The 16,014-nt window shown below is 33.3% G+C and overlaps 1 protein-coding gene across 3 annotated transcripts in view; it reads right to left on the reverse strand.

The window, feature by feature from the left end:
- Window positions 1-283: 283 nt before the first annotated feature.
- Window positions 284-16,014, reverse strand: part of LOC127176073 (complement component C8 beta chain) — a 48,778-nt gene continuing 33,047 nt past the window's right edge. The window contains exons 1-12 of one of the 3 annotated variants that reach the window (XM_051127511.1): window positions 13,669-13,824; window positions 12,444-12,567; window positions 11,368-11,518; window positions 10,291-10,432; window positions 8,030-8,162; window positions 7,000-7,197; window positions 5,206-5,446; window positions 5,002-5,130; window positions 4,641-4,804; window positions 2,290-2,440; window positions 1,899-1,967; window positions 284-615 (exon numbers count right to left, since the gene is read on the reverse strand). In XM_051127511.1, coding sequence (XP_050983468.1) covers window positions 464-615; window positions 1,899-1,967; window positions 2,290-2,440; window positions 4,641-4,804; window positions 5,002-5,130; window positions 5,206-5,446; window positions 7,000-7,197; window positions 8,030-8,162; window positions 10,291-10,432; window positions 11,368-11,518; window positions 12,444-12,567; window positions 13,669-13,733 — 1,719 coding nt within the window. In that variant the 5' untranslated portion in view covers window positions 13,734-13,824 and the 3' untranslated portion in view covers window positions 284-463. Of the gene's footprint in view, window positions 616-1,898; window positions 1,968-2,289; window positions 2,441-4,640; window positions 4,805-5,001; window positions 5,131-5,205; window positions 5,447-6,999; window positions 7,198-8,029; window positions 8,163-10,290; window positions 10,433-11,367; window positions 11,519-12,443; window positions 12,568-13,668; window positions 13,825-16,014 lie in introns of those variants that run through there. The other 2 variants (XM_051127520.1, XM_051127530.1) reach the window with 2 other exon arrangements.

Consider the following 16,014-nt stretch of genomic DNA (forward strand, 5'->3'; position numbering starts at 1 on the left):
TCTCAGTCAAATCCTATCTTAACAAACCATACATCAATAGAAAGCTTATTTTTTCAGCTTTTGATGATGTATAAATCTCCGTTTTAAAAAACTGACCCTTATGACTGGTTTTGTGGTCCAGGGTCACATACAGTACATACAATATATTTTATTAAAGAAAATTAATTTAGTGAGCCATTATGGTTTTGTATGGACATTATTTTCTTCAGTGGTGAGTAAATGTAATTAGTGTAAGGGGTTTACAGGTCACGTCAACCAGTTATGATGAATGAAAACCTAAAAGTAAAAGTTTTTTGTTTTTTATGTGTCATTTCTTCAGCTTTTTTCCATTTATTATAGCTCTGTTTAAAGAAAATGATTTATTTGGATGTGCCCTCTATAATTGGCAATATACTTTATCAATGTACTCAACAACATTTAATTGTACTTTTTAATACATTTTTTTTCCCCAAATGGCAGATAATCAGCAATCGGCTGATTCCTCTTGAGGCCCAGAACATGTTACTCCACCATTCTGCGGCGCTGGATTGTTACACTGCCGGGTGCGTTTCTGGGTCTTTTGTGTGCAGGTGGACCATGAAGACCAACAGCTCCAACTGCCATCTACTGCCGATGCTGTGAGTGATAGGATAATAAGAAAAAATACATGACAAAATCAAATTTTTATTTAGCACCAACAGAGCTAAAATAAAGAGCCAACATCAAAGTGTGCAATGTCATGTTTACACTATAAACTAGCTTAGTACACAAGCTAGAGCAGAGTTGACGTATTTCATATAGGGGACACCGGGGACGAAAGTAACGCTTTTTGTTTGAGCATCATTAACTCAGTGGTTGTTTGTGCTATATCTCTCGAACTTTGATATATGGTAGCCACATTTGTCTACTACAAATAAAACTCACTTGGACATGTACTGCATAATCACAGACTGTGTGAGTTAATGTCAGATACAAAGATTTGTGTGATTGTGTGTGTGTGCACTGCATTCAGTCTCTAGCTGTGTTGCCATCTACTTATTTTTATGTGAATTTTGGAATATCACATAAAAAGATGCTGGATGGAAAGATGTGCATAAATTCTAAACGTGTGCAAAAAAATGTGTGTGCTCATTTTAGGCGGATAGTGTTGTTATCCAATAAGAAGATAAGCACAAATTATAATTACATAAACCCTTCATGTGCAACAAAAACCTCACATGACTTTACGTCAACAGAGTATGTGATTGGATAACTGGACTCATTGGAATCATCATAAGGAGTCACATTTTTAATGAACTGCTACAACTATCCCCACCCCAAACAGCCATAACACAGCTAACTGTTTTAGCATGTGGGTTTTAAGTTTGCATAAGTTAGCATGAATGCAAAGTATCAAATTAAACTAGAGAAACAGCTAACTTAGGTTATGTAAGTTAAATAAATGTATCTACAACACAGTGATTGCTAGGCAAAAAAATAATCTTAATGAAAAAAAAAAAAACTTTTCAGTTTCAAAATCAGTTTTTTGGTCATAAAATGTACAATGTCACTTCTCCTGCAACATTAAACATGTGAATGGAGTGTATGATATTGATGACATCAACACAGCTCATTTCTGAATGTCACATTTCCCCACTGAAATAAAGTACTTTAAACTGATATTAAATAGAATTTTGCTATTGACCATGACTATGGCTATTGAGCATTAATTCATCAAGTGAATATGAAATGATAGAGAAGAGCATCATACTAATGCAAGCATCCTTTGTGCATTTCTAAACAGCTGATTCCTTTTAAATCATAAAATGACATATACTTTAGGAAAACTGTTGGACTTAATGGACACGCACATCAAATGCAGTATTTGGGACAGGGCCAAAGCATCTCTCTTTTATAAATAACAGACCACACAGACAAACCTTTTCGTTGGGTTATCTCACAGCTCACTCCTCTGAAACCAGCTGGACAAATACAAACACACCTTGAGCCTAATTAGAAAAAAAAAATATTCTCATAAAGATCAAAGGAACTTCATACACTTGAGACATTTAGATATTTAAAAAACAGTAAAACAGTAAAAAAAAAAAAAAAAAAAAAAAAAAAAAAGGGTAAAGTATTCCATTTATGATGGTTATCACACCAAGATATTTGTTCAGTGTTTTTTATTAGATGATCAAGTAAATAACTGAATAAATGTGTATTTTTCCCTTTAAATGCTCATGTTTAGAACTTTTAAATCTTGTTTAGAAATACCATTTTAGAACTCCAAATAAAATAACTCTTTTTTAGTTAGTTTTTGATTATTCTCACCTCTGAGCACTGCCATGCCGTTATTGAGGCAGGGTGAGCAGCGACAGGAGCTGATTTCTTTCAGGTACTCGGCCAGAGCTCTCCTCAGGTTTTTCTTCAAGATGTTAGCATTCGGTTCTCGTGACGGCACCAACTCATAGAGTGGTTCTATCTGTATGAAACAACTTAAATGTAGCATTACAGGATTTTTTGAAAGTGAAATTAAGTCATACGAGGTCCTGCAACCCTACAGAGGAGGATACACCGATACACCACACCAGCCACAAAAACTCTGCTTTAATTATGTAATACACTAAAAAATGCTGGGTTGGGTCATTATGTTGGGTTATTGTTATACAGTGTTGGGTAGTTTTTGTGTAACCCAGCTGTTGGGTTAGTGGCTGGGTCAGTCTCACTGACCGCTGAAACTATACACCCCTTCCCTCCCTCCGACGAAACAACCCAGCACGGACTCACTTCAACCCAGCTGTTGGGTTACAGTCAGGGCTTTTCATTCTCTTCAGGAGAGAGCAGGCCTCAGCGCCGCTGATTCGGTGGACTTCTTCAGTGAAACTGAGGTTTGTATTCTTTTTATTTAGAAAGTATGCCCCTGCTGAAAAAGGCTGGTTGGCTGGTTTTCTTTCTGCAGGGACGTTACACTGTACACGTTTTATTTGTCTATAAAGTCTTTACTGTGCTGTAAATTATTTTATTTTACACAACGCAACATACAGGGATGAGATGTCATGTCAGTCAGCAAAATGCGTCAGCAGCGGTCATGTGGCATGACAGAAATGCCTTGTCTAACTGATTTTATTTGCTGTAATACTGATTCGTTAATTTGGGTGTTAAAACTCAGAACTGTTTGTTTATGGACAGGTTAGTCAGTAACAGCACCTTTTAGCTACGGCGGTCTGAAGTTTGCAGATTCCCAGAGGAACAGCAGCCCATCGCCGGCTCGGATTTCAGCAAACGAGAATCGGCACTATTTCGGTTAAAAGCAGTGTTGGGAAGGTTACTCTGAAAATGTAATAAGTAGTGTAACTTTTCAATTACTTTATAAAAGTAATGTAACTTATTACATTTGATTACTTTTTGATTACTTTTCTAAATTTCAAATATTTTCAACTGTTAATCATTTTGAAACATTTAAGTCCGGATGAGTCTGAGTTATTAGCTTTTACCAGTTGTTATCGGGGAATAACATACCTTGGAATGTCATGACTGACCAATCAGGATCAAGCATTCCACAGAGCCGTGTAATAATTTAATTTAAAGCACAGCCAACACAAATTCAGACTTATTAAAGTTAGTGAAGTATTAAAGTTATTATTTACTTTGAGATCATTCTGAGGTCAAATACAGATTTGAAATCATAACGTACAAAATGTACACAGCTTACAAACGAAACATCGCATAATGTAAATAAGTTGTCACCGCATAAGAATATGTAAATAACTCAATTTAAAAAAAAAAAGTTCAGATAGAACCTTTAAATTCTAAGGTGACGATGTGTCCTATTCTTTGTCCTAAACACCTGAAACACTGGTGTCTCATTTTAGAGCAGTCACAATGCAATTTTGGAAAGAAGTCAACTAAATCTGTATGTGGGTGTGTGTATGTAAAAAAATTCAGATGTAACCCCCTTTGTAATCATTAACATTTTCAAAAGTAACTGTAATTTAATTAACATGTTTTCCCAGTAACTGTAACTAATTACAGTTACATTTATTTTGTAATTAAATTACGTAATTCCGTTACATGTAACTAGTTACTCCCCAACACAAAGGGATAACAGAGAACCATTTAATACGCTTGCATTAAAATATTCCTATTATTATTTCTATTATTTCTATATTTCTAAAATGCTTGTTAAACGATTTTAAATGTATGCAATGTTGAAAACTATGCTGCATTATTCAATTTGTCTTATATTTTTGCCCATGGTGGGCGTTTTCACTTAATAATAAATGTTCACGTTTTGATTATTACTGTTGTCTGCTTTTTAATTTCCAACCTATTTTTGGTTCATTTTAAGCCAGAAATAGTAATTTTCAATCAATATTTGAGTTAATTAAAACAACCCAGCATGTTGGGTCAAATATTTAGCCCAACTGGCTGGGTTTGTCCATATCTGACCCAGCGTTGGATTACCAAAATAACCCAAATTGGGTTGCTTTAACCCAGAGTATGTAATAAAATATTCTTTAATACGCTTGTGAAAAATGTAAGTAAAAATATCAAAGTAGCTATTATTAAATCTACTAAACCAGAGGTGTCCAACCCTGCTCCTGGAGGTCCTTGATTAGTTGGTTCAGGTGTGTTTAATTAGGCGTTGTACTGTAATGCGCATAGTCAATGAAGAACTTCACCTTTTTGCGAATAAAATCTGGATTGTAGAACACAGCGTCGCCCCACAACTGCATGACGTCTGGAGTCGGCAGCTGTTTTGCAGCTAGACGTGAGACCGTTTCACTGTCACCACCTCTCACTACAATAAACACATCTTCCACCACATCCTTGTCTTTACTGGAATCTGAATAGCCAGACAACAAAACAGTATTTTTAGTGAAACATTAGTAACATTAAAAGAGATCACTGCTCACTTAATGGCTGTTTCCAAACACTCTGGTGAAGTCTCTGTACATTAAGCTGAGGCAGGAGAAAGTATTTCTAACATCAAGCGATTGCACACTTCACCTTATCACCTTTGTTCATTGATCCTTTGCTCACCTCCAAGCTCGTTCAGCAGCCCTGCACAGCCACCAACTGAAAGTCCTACACCCACATACACACCATAAATTTGGGCTCCAACTCTGAGCCCAACCTGCACACATTTCTTGACGTCTTCAAGCGTGTAACCTATGATGAATGAAATGGCATTCAGGAATTACAGGATTTTCCCTGCTTTGATCACAAACATTTACATGTACCTACCAGCTTTCTCTATTGTCTCCTCATTGAGGATAATGGTATATTCAAAATCTCCACCGAGAGTCGCCTCTCTGATGAAATGTGTCCCGTAGTCAGTGTATAGCTGTCGATACTCTCCGAACGTGTATTCCAGTGGCAGCGCTTGCAAACGGGACTGGAAATCAGGGTGTAAAATCAGGTCTGACGTCTTTAAAGCGTAGCGTGCAACCTCAAGTTCAGCATGAGCTCGGAGAAATTTCTTTTTCTGAGAAAAACACAGAATAAATTCATGATTGGCTTCAATGTCTGGTCAAGAATTTAACATTGTTTTGGCCATGGGCATCTTTTATTAATATAATTAACTTTTTTTTCTCCACCGTTGGAGGAGTTTTCCATCATTTAGGAAACAACGCTTCGCTCCCATAGATGGAATTTTCTGTTATATGGTAGGGGGCGCTATTACATATCTTCAGAAAGAGCACTGAATCTCAAAATCAAAACAGGTGTAGAAAGAGAAATAACCAATAGCATATTGATTTGCATCTGATAGATCACATTCATGAGCTGAATGCACATAAACACCACCACAAAGCTGTAATTATGAGTGTAAAACTCATCAAATTTTCTTTAAGCCCCAAGTTTGCGAGTTGTCAGAGAGAAGACAAATCTAAGTTGCATCTAAAAACTATGATAATATTGTACAATTACAGTTACGAATATTTAACTATTTAGTTTACAGCACCTTCATAAATTGAATGTAAACACATTGATTCACATTATTCATCATTTTGTATTTGTACAGATTTATTTTTTTTTTTAACAAATTTTATGTATAGAAGGTAAATTGACAAAATTGTCCATTGTAATTACAACTTGCTAACTTGTGAATATGAAGTTCCAAGGGCATAAACGCATCATATATAACCAGATGCATATGTAATGCTATCATCGAACATTAAACAGCATATAAATCAAAACTGTCTAACATTACCAAATAAAATGTCGACCCATGAAGTGTTATAAGACTTTGCTTCGAGAGTGTTAATGGACCCAATCTACTCTATTTATGTTTCGACCATTATTCTAAATTCGACCCAGTGCGATTTTTTTGTGAAAAGTTTTGTGAAAATGATCTAAAATGAATGAATCTTTATTGATTTATTAATGAATTTTTAATGATTAAAAATATTCATGAATGTACTTTTAGTTCTGCATTTTTTTTTATTTACTAAATTATATTACTGGAAGAGCTGTGATCCATTTATTACCTGTTAATTACCTGAAATGAATTAAATTTTCTATATAAACTGACAGAAATCTCGAATGCTTTGGAGCACAGACTTAAGTTTGGTCTTTTTAAAAATGATATTATTGCTGAAATGAACAAATAAATAAATAAAATTAAAATAAAGAAGTTTAAGTTTATTGTAATGAAAACTGTATATTTTTCAAATATATATATGTATTGTCAGATTTTGTTTGGGTGCATTACTGAACATTTCCAGTATGAAATTCGCTTCCCATTCATTTCCACTGTGTCATTTTTTACTGTAAACAGTACAAGTGTGACCATTTAACCTTTGTAAATCCTGTCCATTTTTTCCTTACAATTTTGATGAAGCAAAAAATTCTAAAAAAGCAAAACAGAAAATATTTCAGTCAAAAATTAGCGAACAACACCAGGGCTCAGGAACCACCTAACATCTACTCAGATCATGCCTTCGGCACAAAGCCAGAAAATGTAAAAGTCTTTTCATCTCAATAAATTAATGCATATTTTAAATTAAGCTTCACGTTAGTCACAGATAAATGTCTTACCGTCCCTGAAAAGTTGCGCATCATCTTCACTGACTTCTTGTACTTGTGGTCATTATAATTAAAACTGAGCTCAAAAACACTAGGAAAAGCAAATCCAAATGAGACGCTGGTCTTGGACAAAGTTGCCTTGGTTTCACTCTGGAAGTATTCACTGTAAGATTCGTATGCCTTCAGTGTGAAATCATAAGAGCCTTTTGTCTGGGAACAACAAAGTCAATTATTTTACACATGTAGTTTAAAAACAGAAGCCAAAGTTATGAATCATTCATTATTTGTTACTAGAGTCACTGGTAGCACTTTTATCAGAGAAGTGCATAAAGATGCAGTACAAAAGATACTTTTGCGGCTCAGGTGCAAAACTGTAGGTTACTCACAAAGGTTTTATAATTACCAAAATCCTTTTATCAGAGCTAATGTCAATAAGGAGGGCAAAGCTTGCCCCTATAAAAGAAAAGCTGTGGCCAAGTTCTACTAAATCCCTCTTTTGTTTTAATTTAGTTCAATAATGGACAGAACTGAACTAAAACAATGGAAAGAATCAGTAAAACGTGACCATGATGTAACTTAAATGAGGGAACAAATTCTAAATTCGTGGCCATATCTTGTGCATAATGTGTGTGTTTTAAATCACATCTGTCTTTCTGTCAGTATAAAACAGCACATACAATTACAATAGGTATTTTAATAATATTATTCAATAAAAGCATAAGATTACAAACATACCTCCTTCATTGATCCAATTAGCCCATTATTGCCCCATTTATATTATGTATTTTCAGTCACTGTTCACTTGGGTCTTTTTTATGATGTACAGCATGCAGCAAAATAAATAAATATCTAAAAAATGTTGTGCTTGTTTAATGTGTTTAATGGGTGTGGCCAATTAGAAACAATTAACTATCACTCTCCTCTATTGCTCATTATGCATGAGTATGTGTCTGTCAGTGAAACTGAATCTACATTTTAAACTGACCTAAGATCATTTACACAAAGCTGTACTGCAGCTTTCATTTTTAATCATGTAACATACCTCTATTGTGTACTGCTGTATATTATATGGCTTCCTGTAGCGAACATCTTGGATGAAATAAGGCAAGCAGCTGCCAGCATAGTATCGGTTATCGAGCACCACTGCTTCCAGTTTACCATTCAAAATGTTCAATCTGGGAATGAGGAACAAGTTACTGGATCCATAGCAGTTTTTACATTTGGCTCATATACACAAGCAACAAAAACATCAAACATGAAATTTATGAATGTTACCATGAACTGTAATATGAAAAGTGATAAGCATGGCTTTAAAAAATTACAATTTTGTAAAAGCATGAAGAATTGCACTATGAATAATCAGCCTAACACACTGAATAAACATAGGCCAAAAACCTGTTATGAGTGATGGCATCTATATAATCTGGAAAGGTACTACGAAGTCACAAATTAATTTACAGTAATCAAAAATCTGAATCAAATCAATGTCACCTAATGAACAAACACACAGCTTATGATAGTAACTTAAAGGAGTCATCGGATGCCTATTTTCCACAAGCTGATATGATTCTTTAGGGTCTTAATGAAAAGTCTCTAATATATTTTGATCAAAAATTCTCAATGGTTGTGTAAAACAACACCCTTTTTACCTTGTCAAATCAGCTCTGCAAAAATCATCTCATTCTGGTCGAGGCTGCTTTAAATGCAAATGAGCTCTGCTCGCCCCGCCCCTCCCTTCTCTCTGTGGAGTGACGAGCCTGTTTACTTTAGCCACGTTTAGCCGCTAAACTTGCTAACTAGCACATTATTAGGAAAGGCAAAGATTCATAAAAAAACCCTTAAACTCACTTCTGCTTTAAGTGAAGCTGGATCACGAATGATTCGTGTGAACATAGACGGATATATGTAGATCTGGAGGTGCATTCCCTGCACAAACAAACGTAATCTACTGCATCTTCAGCGGCTCAGATGTCGGGAGTAAATGACGATGACTTCATTATTACTTACAGCAACACAACACCTCAATTGCTCAATTCTTGTCTAACTTACATCCCTGCTCCGGCATCAAAACATGGAGGTTGGACTGTTACAACTGATCTGAGGTAAGAGCTCATGTCAATCAACTATCGTGGGAGTGGCCTCCGGATGTGGTGGCACAACGACAGGCATCTGAGAATGGCTCGATTTGAAAAAGGGGATATTATTTTTACAGATTAATTAAAAACCACTGCATGGATTTTTATCATTATAGGGTAGATTTGTACATACACTGCCAACACACATCAATGTTCAAACAACATGTAAAAGTGAACTTAGCATCCGATGACCCATTTAACCCGTCTTTGGCGTCTCTAGAGACCCCACGCAACAAAATTTAATTTTGTAACAAAATCATAGTTTTTTTCTAAAACAAAATTCATGTTTCTGTTCATTAATGTTTTTACTACATTTGTGCCATTTTCGGAGGATTTATTATATTTTTTAAAATTTAAAAACCATGTCAAATGATCCATGTTATACCATGAATGAAAGTTAAAAATGTGGGTCTTTCATAAAGTGAATTTTACACAAAAAGCTGTTTTTGTATAAAAACATTTATTAATTTATATAAATTTAAAAAATTATAATAAATCCTCCGAAAATGGCACAAATGTAGTAAAAACATTAATAAACAGGAAAATAATATTTGTTTAAAAAAAAAAAAAAAACTATTACTTTGTTACAAAATCAATTTTGTTGCATGGGGTCTTTAGAGACCCCAAAGACCATGAGTGTGACTGTTTTTTTAACACTAACATAAAATCAAGATATCATTCTATTTTTTTATTTGTAGATCTAGATAGTGCTGACAGTTTTACAAAGTCTCATGTCATTTCGACAAAGAGAACATTTTTTAAAAATTAAGCGAAAGTCATTTGCGGGTCAAAAAGACCCAGAAGACCGCATATGAATTCTATTGTGTTGTTTGATATAATTTTAAACTGCTTTGTATTTATATACTAAAATGTAAAAAATGTAATTTCTATTAAAACTTGCATGTATTTAAACATTTGTCATTACACATTTGTAAAGTTGCAATTTTGTACATTTGTACATTTTGTACATTTGTGCATATAGCTAGCTTGCAATATTAACACTTATTAAATTAAAGTTATATCAGCTACTTTACTTGTGTTTCACATGTTAGTCAAATCAAAATTGACATTTAAAGATTGAACTTCCAGATAAGTCAGTGAGCTGTAGTTGATTATACATGAATGCAATATTAATAGGCAAGTACAGGAGTGTATTTAACACACGCACCCTTTGGCAAGATTCTCGATTCCATAATACTCCTCGGTTGGCTGATTACAGACTTTGTACACTTTATTACAGCCCAGTTCATCCGAACCATCACCACAGTCATCATCGCCATTACAGCGCAGACCCTCCAGCACACAGCGGCCTGTTACATAAAACATACAGCCTTTAAACCCGTGTTCAAATTTCAATATTACATCTGTTTAATTAAAGGGACAGTTCACTCAAAAAAAAAAAAAAAAAAAAAAAAAAAAAAAAAGAAAAGATAATTCTGTCACTTTAGAACATTCATAAAGAGCGGTTTTATTCCAAGTCTTCTGAAGAGACACTTTGGCTTTATATAATGAACTGATTTAAATTAGGCCTTTTACTCATAAATAAACATAAAGCATTCACATTTGATTCCGGATGTTAAAGCACACTTGCCTTCTCGCACGTCAAGATTCTGTTTATGTTCCCAATGTTTTTATTTGAACAAAATCATGAAGTAAATATTTTTATTGTATATAAGCAATTGTGTCTCTCCTGGAGATTTGGATTAAACTCCTCATATGGATTTATTTTCTGATCTTTAAGAACGTTTTTGAAGCATCAGAGTTACACCTCTGGTTTTGGGTGAACAGACTTTCTGCAGAGGGACAGGAAGTCCTGTGGGTTTGGAAAAACATGAGGGTGTGTAGATGATTTTCATTTTTGGGTGAACTACCCCGTTAATACATTAACTGCTTTGGCTGAATTTCTAATGAAATTACACAAAATCCAGTCAAAAATTACTAGTAATGTCACAGCAAGTGACACTGAATTAAAGGTTACATTTTGAAGTAAAGAGTAAGTCTTTTTACTATTTAAGTAAGACTTATATAGTATTTTCATGTAAAAATATACTCCAATAATCTTTATTTGCACCTTTGAAATATTCTTTTTTTTTGTACAGTGTATGTTAAAGATGTAATTTTGCCTTCATATATTTGTATAATAGATATGCAATTTTTATTTATTTAATTTAATTTAATTTTATTTTATTTTTGGTCTTGCATTTTTTTGTGATGCTCAGGGACTATATGGTGATATGAGGGTCACCTGTGATAGTACAGCGAAAGCCCTGACATCGAGGAATGGGTTTCTGGCAGGAGTATCGTGATGGAGCAGTGCAGGGTTCGTCTTCTCGGCCGTGATTATGACACAGCTCTCCTCCAAACTCAGACGGCTGAACCACCGTGGCATAGCGATACTGAAAATACAGAGACAGAGAGCAAAAAAAGATGTGTGGAGACACAACAAGTGTCTCAAGTGAGACTCAAAAGTTTCAGCAGCTGTGGTTGGTGGAATTTTACTGTAAAAAAAATACGGTAGCAATATTTTTGGTTTTACAGTCTTAACTTTACATTAAAATATGGTAATTTCATTTATTGATATAATGTTAGTATACCAACCTACTGAAATACTGAAAATTGTTTTGTACCATTATAATACACTCATAACCACCAAAATCCCATCTCAAGCAGCTTTAAATATTAACACATATAGAAGGTGCACAGTGTCATTCACACAAACACTAAACACCATCATGGTAACACACATCAAACTGAAATAATGCAATAAACATTCATTTAACAACATTAGATGTAACATACAACCCTAATGTACACAACTGATAAGTGATAAGAAACACAGTTATTTAATAAAAACACACACACACAGTTTGAAATGTAACATTCACCGTAAATTATATGTTCTTTTTCACTTCCAAAAATGGTATATTACCATAAAATTACATGTAATGTCCAATACGTTTATATATATATATATATATATATATATATATATATATAGAGTAGGGGAACTTAACGTTAGCCATTACTGTTTTTTACTGTAGCATTTTTACATTTGTACCATTAAATTTCACAGTCATTTTTTACAGTGTGTTTAAATTAAAAGATACTTTAATGGGGTCCAACGTTTTGTGATCAGATGAATGTTGATAAACAAACAGTTTTGGTTTCCAATGACTTCTATTGTATGGACAAAAAACAATAAAATATAATAAATATAATATAATCAAAGGGAACTGAGACTGTTTGGCTGTTAGCATTCTTAATAAAAATAAACAGATAAATGAGCAAACAGACAGACATTATATAGAACACTATTCTCACCCTCTTCTTATGGCAGGGGTCACAACGAGTCCATGGGGACCATTCAGACAGTGAACAGTCCACAGGGTCTTTAGGCACTTGTACAGCGGTCCTGTCTTCTGAACGACAAAGCACTACAGCACTGCTGGAAGCAGATTTATGCTGTTTGTGAATACAATATGTAGGGTAATTCATAACAAGGCCGATATAATTTACATTGCACAGAGCGGTGCTTAAAGGTATTTGGATACTTTCAGAGATTTAAAACAAGCCACACTTGAAAACGACTGACTTAAAACTAAATATCAAACTTGGTGGCATCTGATGCTGGCATCCAAGCTTTTATTAAAACTAACTTCACTTTTCATAGATACTTTTTTTATTTTTATTATATTTTATTGTTGCTTTTATTATTTTTAACCAGTGGTCAGAAGTGAGGTTGAATTAAACGTGAGCAAGTAAAAAGAGTATTTTCATGTACTGCAATAATCTTTATTTGCACCTTTGAAATATTCTGTTTTACAGCGTACATTAAATATTGTATTGTATACTGGTCTTACGGTTTTTTTAATTGCATTAAAATCTAAATATCAAACTCAGTGGCATATGATGCTGGTATCTGGAAAGGTAACGACTTTTCATATCACTTTTTTTATATTTAATTGCTTATAATCATTTGAAAATAGAATTTTCATCATTTGGTTGTCATTACATTAACAATAAACATGTTCTGAAAAGTTTAACAACCAACGTGTTCGATCAAGTATTCAAGACATTGTCTACAATATATTTATTATATTTTTAATATATTAATATATATTCATATTTTAAAACTTACCATTTTGTGAAATATTTTGACTGAAAATGATGTTTGTGCTAATTGCCAATTTTATGCATTTTTTAATTGTGGCTTTAAAGTGTCCCAACATACTAAGAAAAACCTTGAGGAACAATACAGGACATTTCTGTATGCATAAATATGAGATACTGCTTATTTTGACTGAATTTTTGGTGTTTTATATTAACAGATTATTTATTTTTATTTAATAATAACAGATTGACCAGTTGACCTATAAACCACTAAACAATAAAATTCACAAAACTGAATTCTGCAGCAGTTCGCTGAAATTTGAGCACAGACCAATTAAAAAGTGAAGCAATGAAAAGAGAAGGTTTATTTAAAACACTGGAAAGCAAGAAAATGCACTGCACATACATGCTCATAAAGTATAATGTTCCTACTTACCATATAACGCAGAGACAAAATATTGCCTTGCTGTATGCCAAATTTGCTCGTAGAAAACTTTGCATTATAATGTCAGGGAAACCTAGACCAGTAGACTAGAAAACACAGTAATAGACCTTAAACCCTTAACCTACCCAGCAAGCCCTCCCCTCGTCTGTGACTGTGACAACAGCCTTATACATTCACTTTTAGAAACAATGAACAATGCTGAAAGCTGTGGACATGTAAATATAAAATACTTGTTTTAGGGAGCATTTCATTTTTGATACTAGCATTTATTGATTGATTGATTTATTTATTTATTTATTTATTTATTTATTCCAATAAGAACTACTAACATGCAGGAGAAATATTTTGAGAAATTAAATACTTTAGCTTTTTAAAAACATAACATCTAATGCACTTTGGTATATTTGTATTTCATGAAGCCTAAAGGCATTTGGGTTTTTCCAAGATGTGTTATTTGGAGTCTTTATTTCTCGTAAGTGAGTCACATCAAAGTAAACACAGAAAATCAATGGAAAATGTTTGTTTTGAGTTGCATTCAATGTAACCATTGGACTCTCAGTTAAACATTAATAAACGTATTTCTATTTACTGACCTGAGTATTGTTTTATTTTATTTTATTTTTAGTTGTATTTCATATTTTTATTTATTTTTACGATTGGTGCTTTTCTCAGTGCAAAGTGTGCTTTTCACACTGTTCATTTTTAATATGCAGCACTTTCTCTCTCTTCCCAAGTGAATGAAGTGATTTTAGTGGTTTTAATGTTTAAAAAACATATAGAAATGTGAATGTCTACACTCGGCTGCAAGTTCTACATTACTCAGTATATCCACAGTACACAATACACATAAATATTTTATTTACACTGTAAAGGGGGCAAGTGAAGTGACCTACAACAGAAATTCCAGTAGGGAGCAGTGAAAGGTGCATAGAGACCCTGTCATCCTAAACTCTGCCAATTCCACCTTAAATATCAAGCAGTTTTATACTTCAACCACAAGAGGGCCAAAATTTACATAGTGCAGCTTCTGCTTTGTATCTACAGAGAGATAAAGCAGAAACTGGTTTGCATACAAAACCATCAAAATTGTATACAGCAGAAGAAAAATAGGGAACATTCAAAAAATGTAGGCTATAATCACTTAAGCATTTCTGTTCAAAATTTCTCATAAAGCGAAATGACTGAACTCCTTTTTTCTCAGACAGAGAATGAAATTTATTTAGCATGTGCTGAATAAGTGTCATCACTCTACCTATGATTGAACATGAATATAATTTGTTGCTATAACACGAAAAGTACCCCATTTTGGAGATAAGAAAAAAAAACACTCATAATGATGACAGGTTATTCAGTATGTTGAATCCTAAAGCATATTTGGCAGAATCTATGATGTTAGATATGATGCTATTCTTAATTAAAAAAAAAAAAAAAATCATTCTTAATAAAAAATCTAACATACTGACATCAAGACTGTTGTAAACATAAGAACATCTAACCAATGTCATAAATGTGAAATGAGTTGCTTTATTTCGGTTGATTTGCTGTTAGTCATCTGGATTTCTCATTTATTTCTCTCTCTCTTTTTTTTTTTTTTTTAGGTAACAAAATAAGGCAAATTAAAATGCATCAGGTCTGATTAGTTCAGAGTAGGAAATAATAAACATGGCACTTTGTCTTTTGTAAATTATAATCACTTGAGAAAATTACTAAAAAATGATGATATTTATGTGATAAAATTAACAAACATATTCAGAGGCAAAAAAAAAAAAGAAAAAAAAAAAAAAAAATACGGAAAACAAACTTCAACCCTGAAAGATACAGATATGCATGTATACAGATTACAGTATTGCTTATGAACCACACTGAGCTTGCAACACTGTAAAGCTAATATTATAATAAAAGCTTCAGAGCAGAGATTTAAAATTCATCAAATACAATTTTGTCAAAAACATAACATTGACAGTATCATAATACACATATTATCTGAAAATTATTTAAAAATGTTCCTTTTTAAGTAATCATATGTCATTGTATAAAAGCTAAAAGAATGTCTGTCATTAGGTTGCTTTTCAAAAAAAAGAAAAAGCCATGCAGATGGTCAATAACATTTTTCTTTTCTTCAACAAAAGGCTCATCACAATATCAACATTCAATACAGTTCCTTCCAAGAAAAAGAAAAGCAACATGATTTCTCCAAATGTAGAATGCAACTACACAGCTTCACAGGTGATCTTGTGCATTATAAACGTCAAATCCTCATATCCATCAAATGTCCATCACAGTTTAACTCATTTCACTGGTCCAATTTTTAGTATTATTTTACAAAAAAATATTTTA

The sequence above is a fragment of the Labeo rohita genome, chromosome 2, assembly GCF_022985175.1.
Source record: "Labeo rohita strain BAU-BD-2019 chromosome 2, IGBB_LRoh.1.0, whole genome shotgun sequence".
NCBI classification, from domain to species: Eukaryota; Metazoa; Chordata; class Actinopteri; order Cypriniformes; family Cyprinidae; genus Labeo; species Labeo rohita.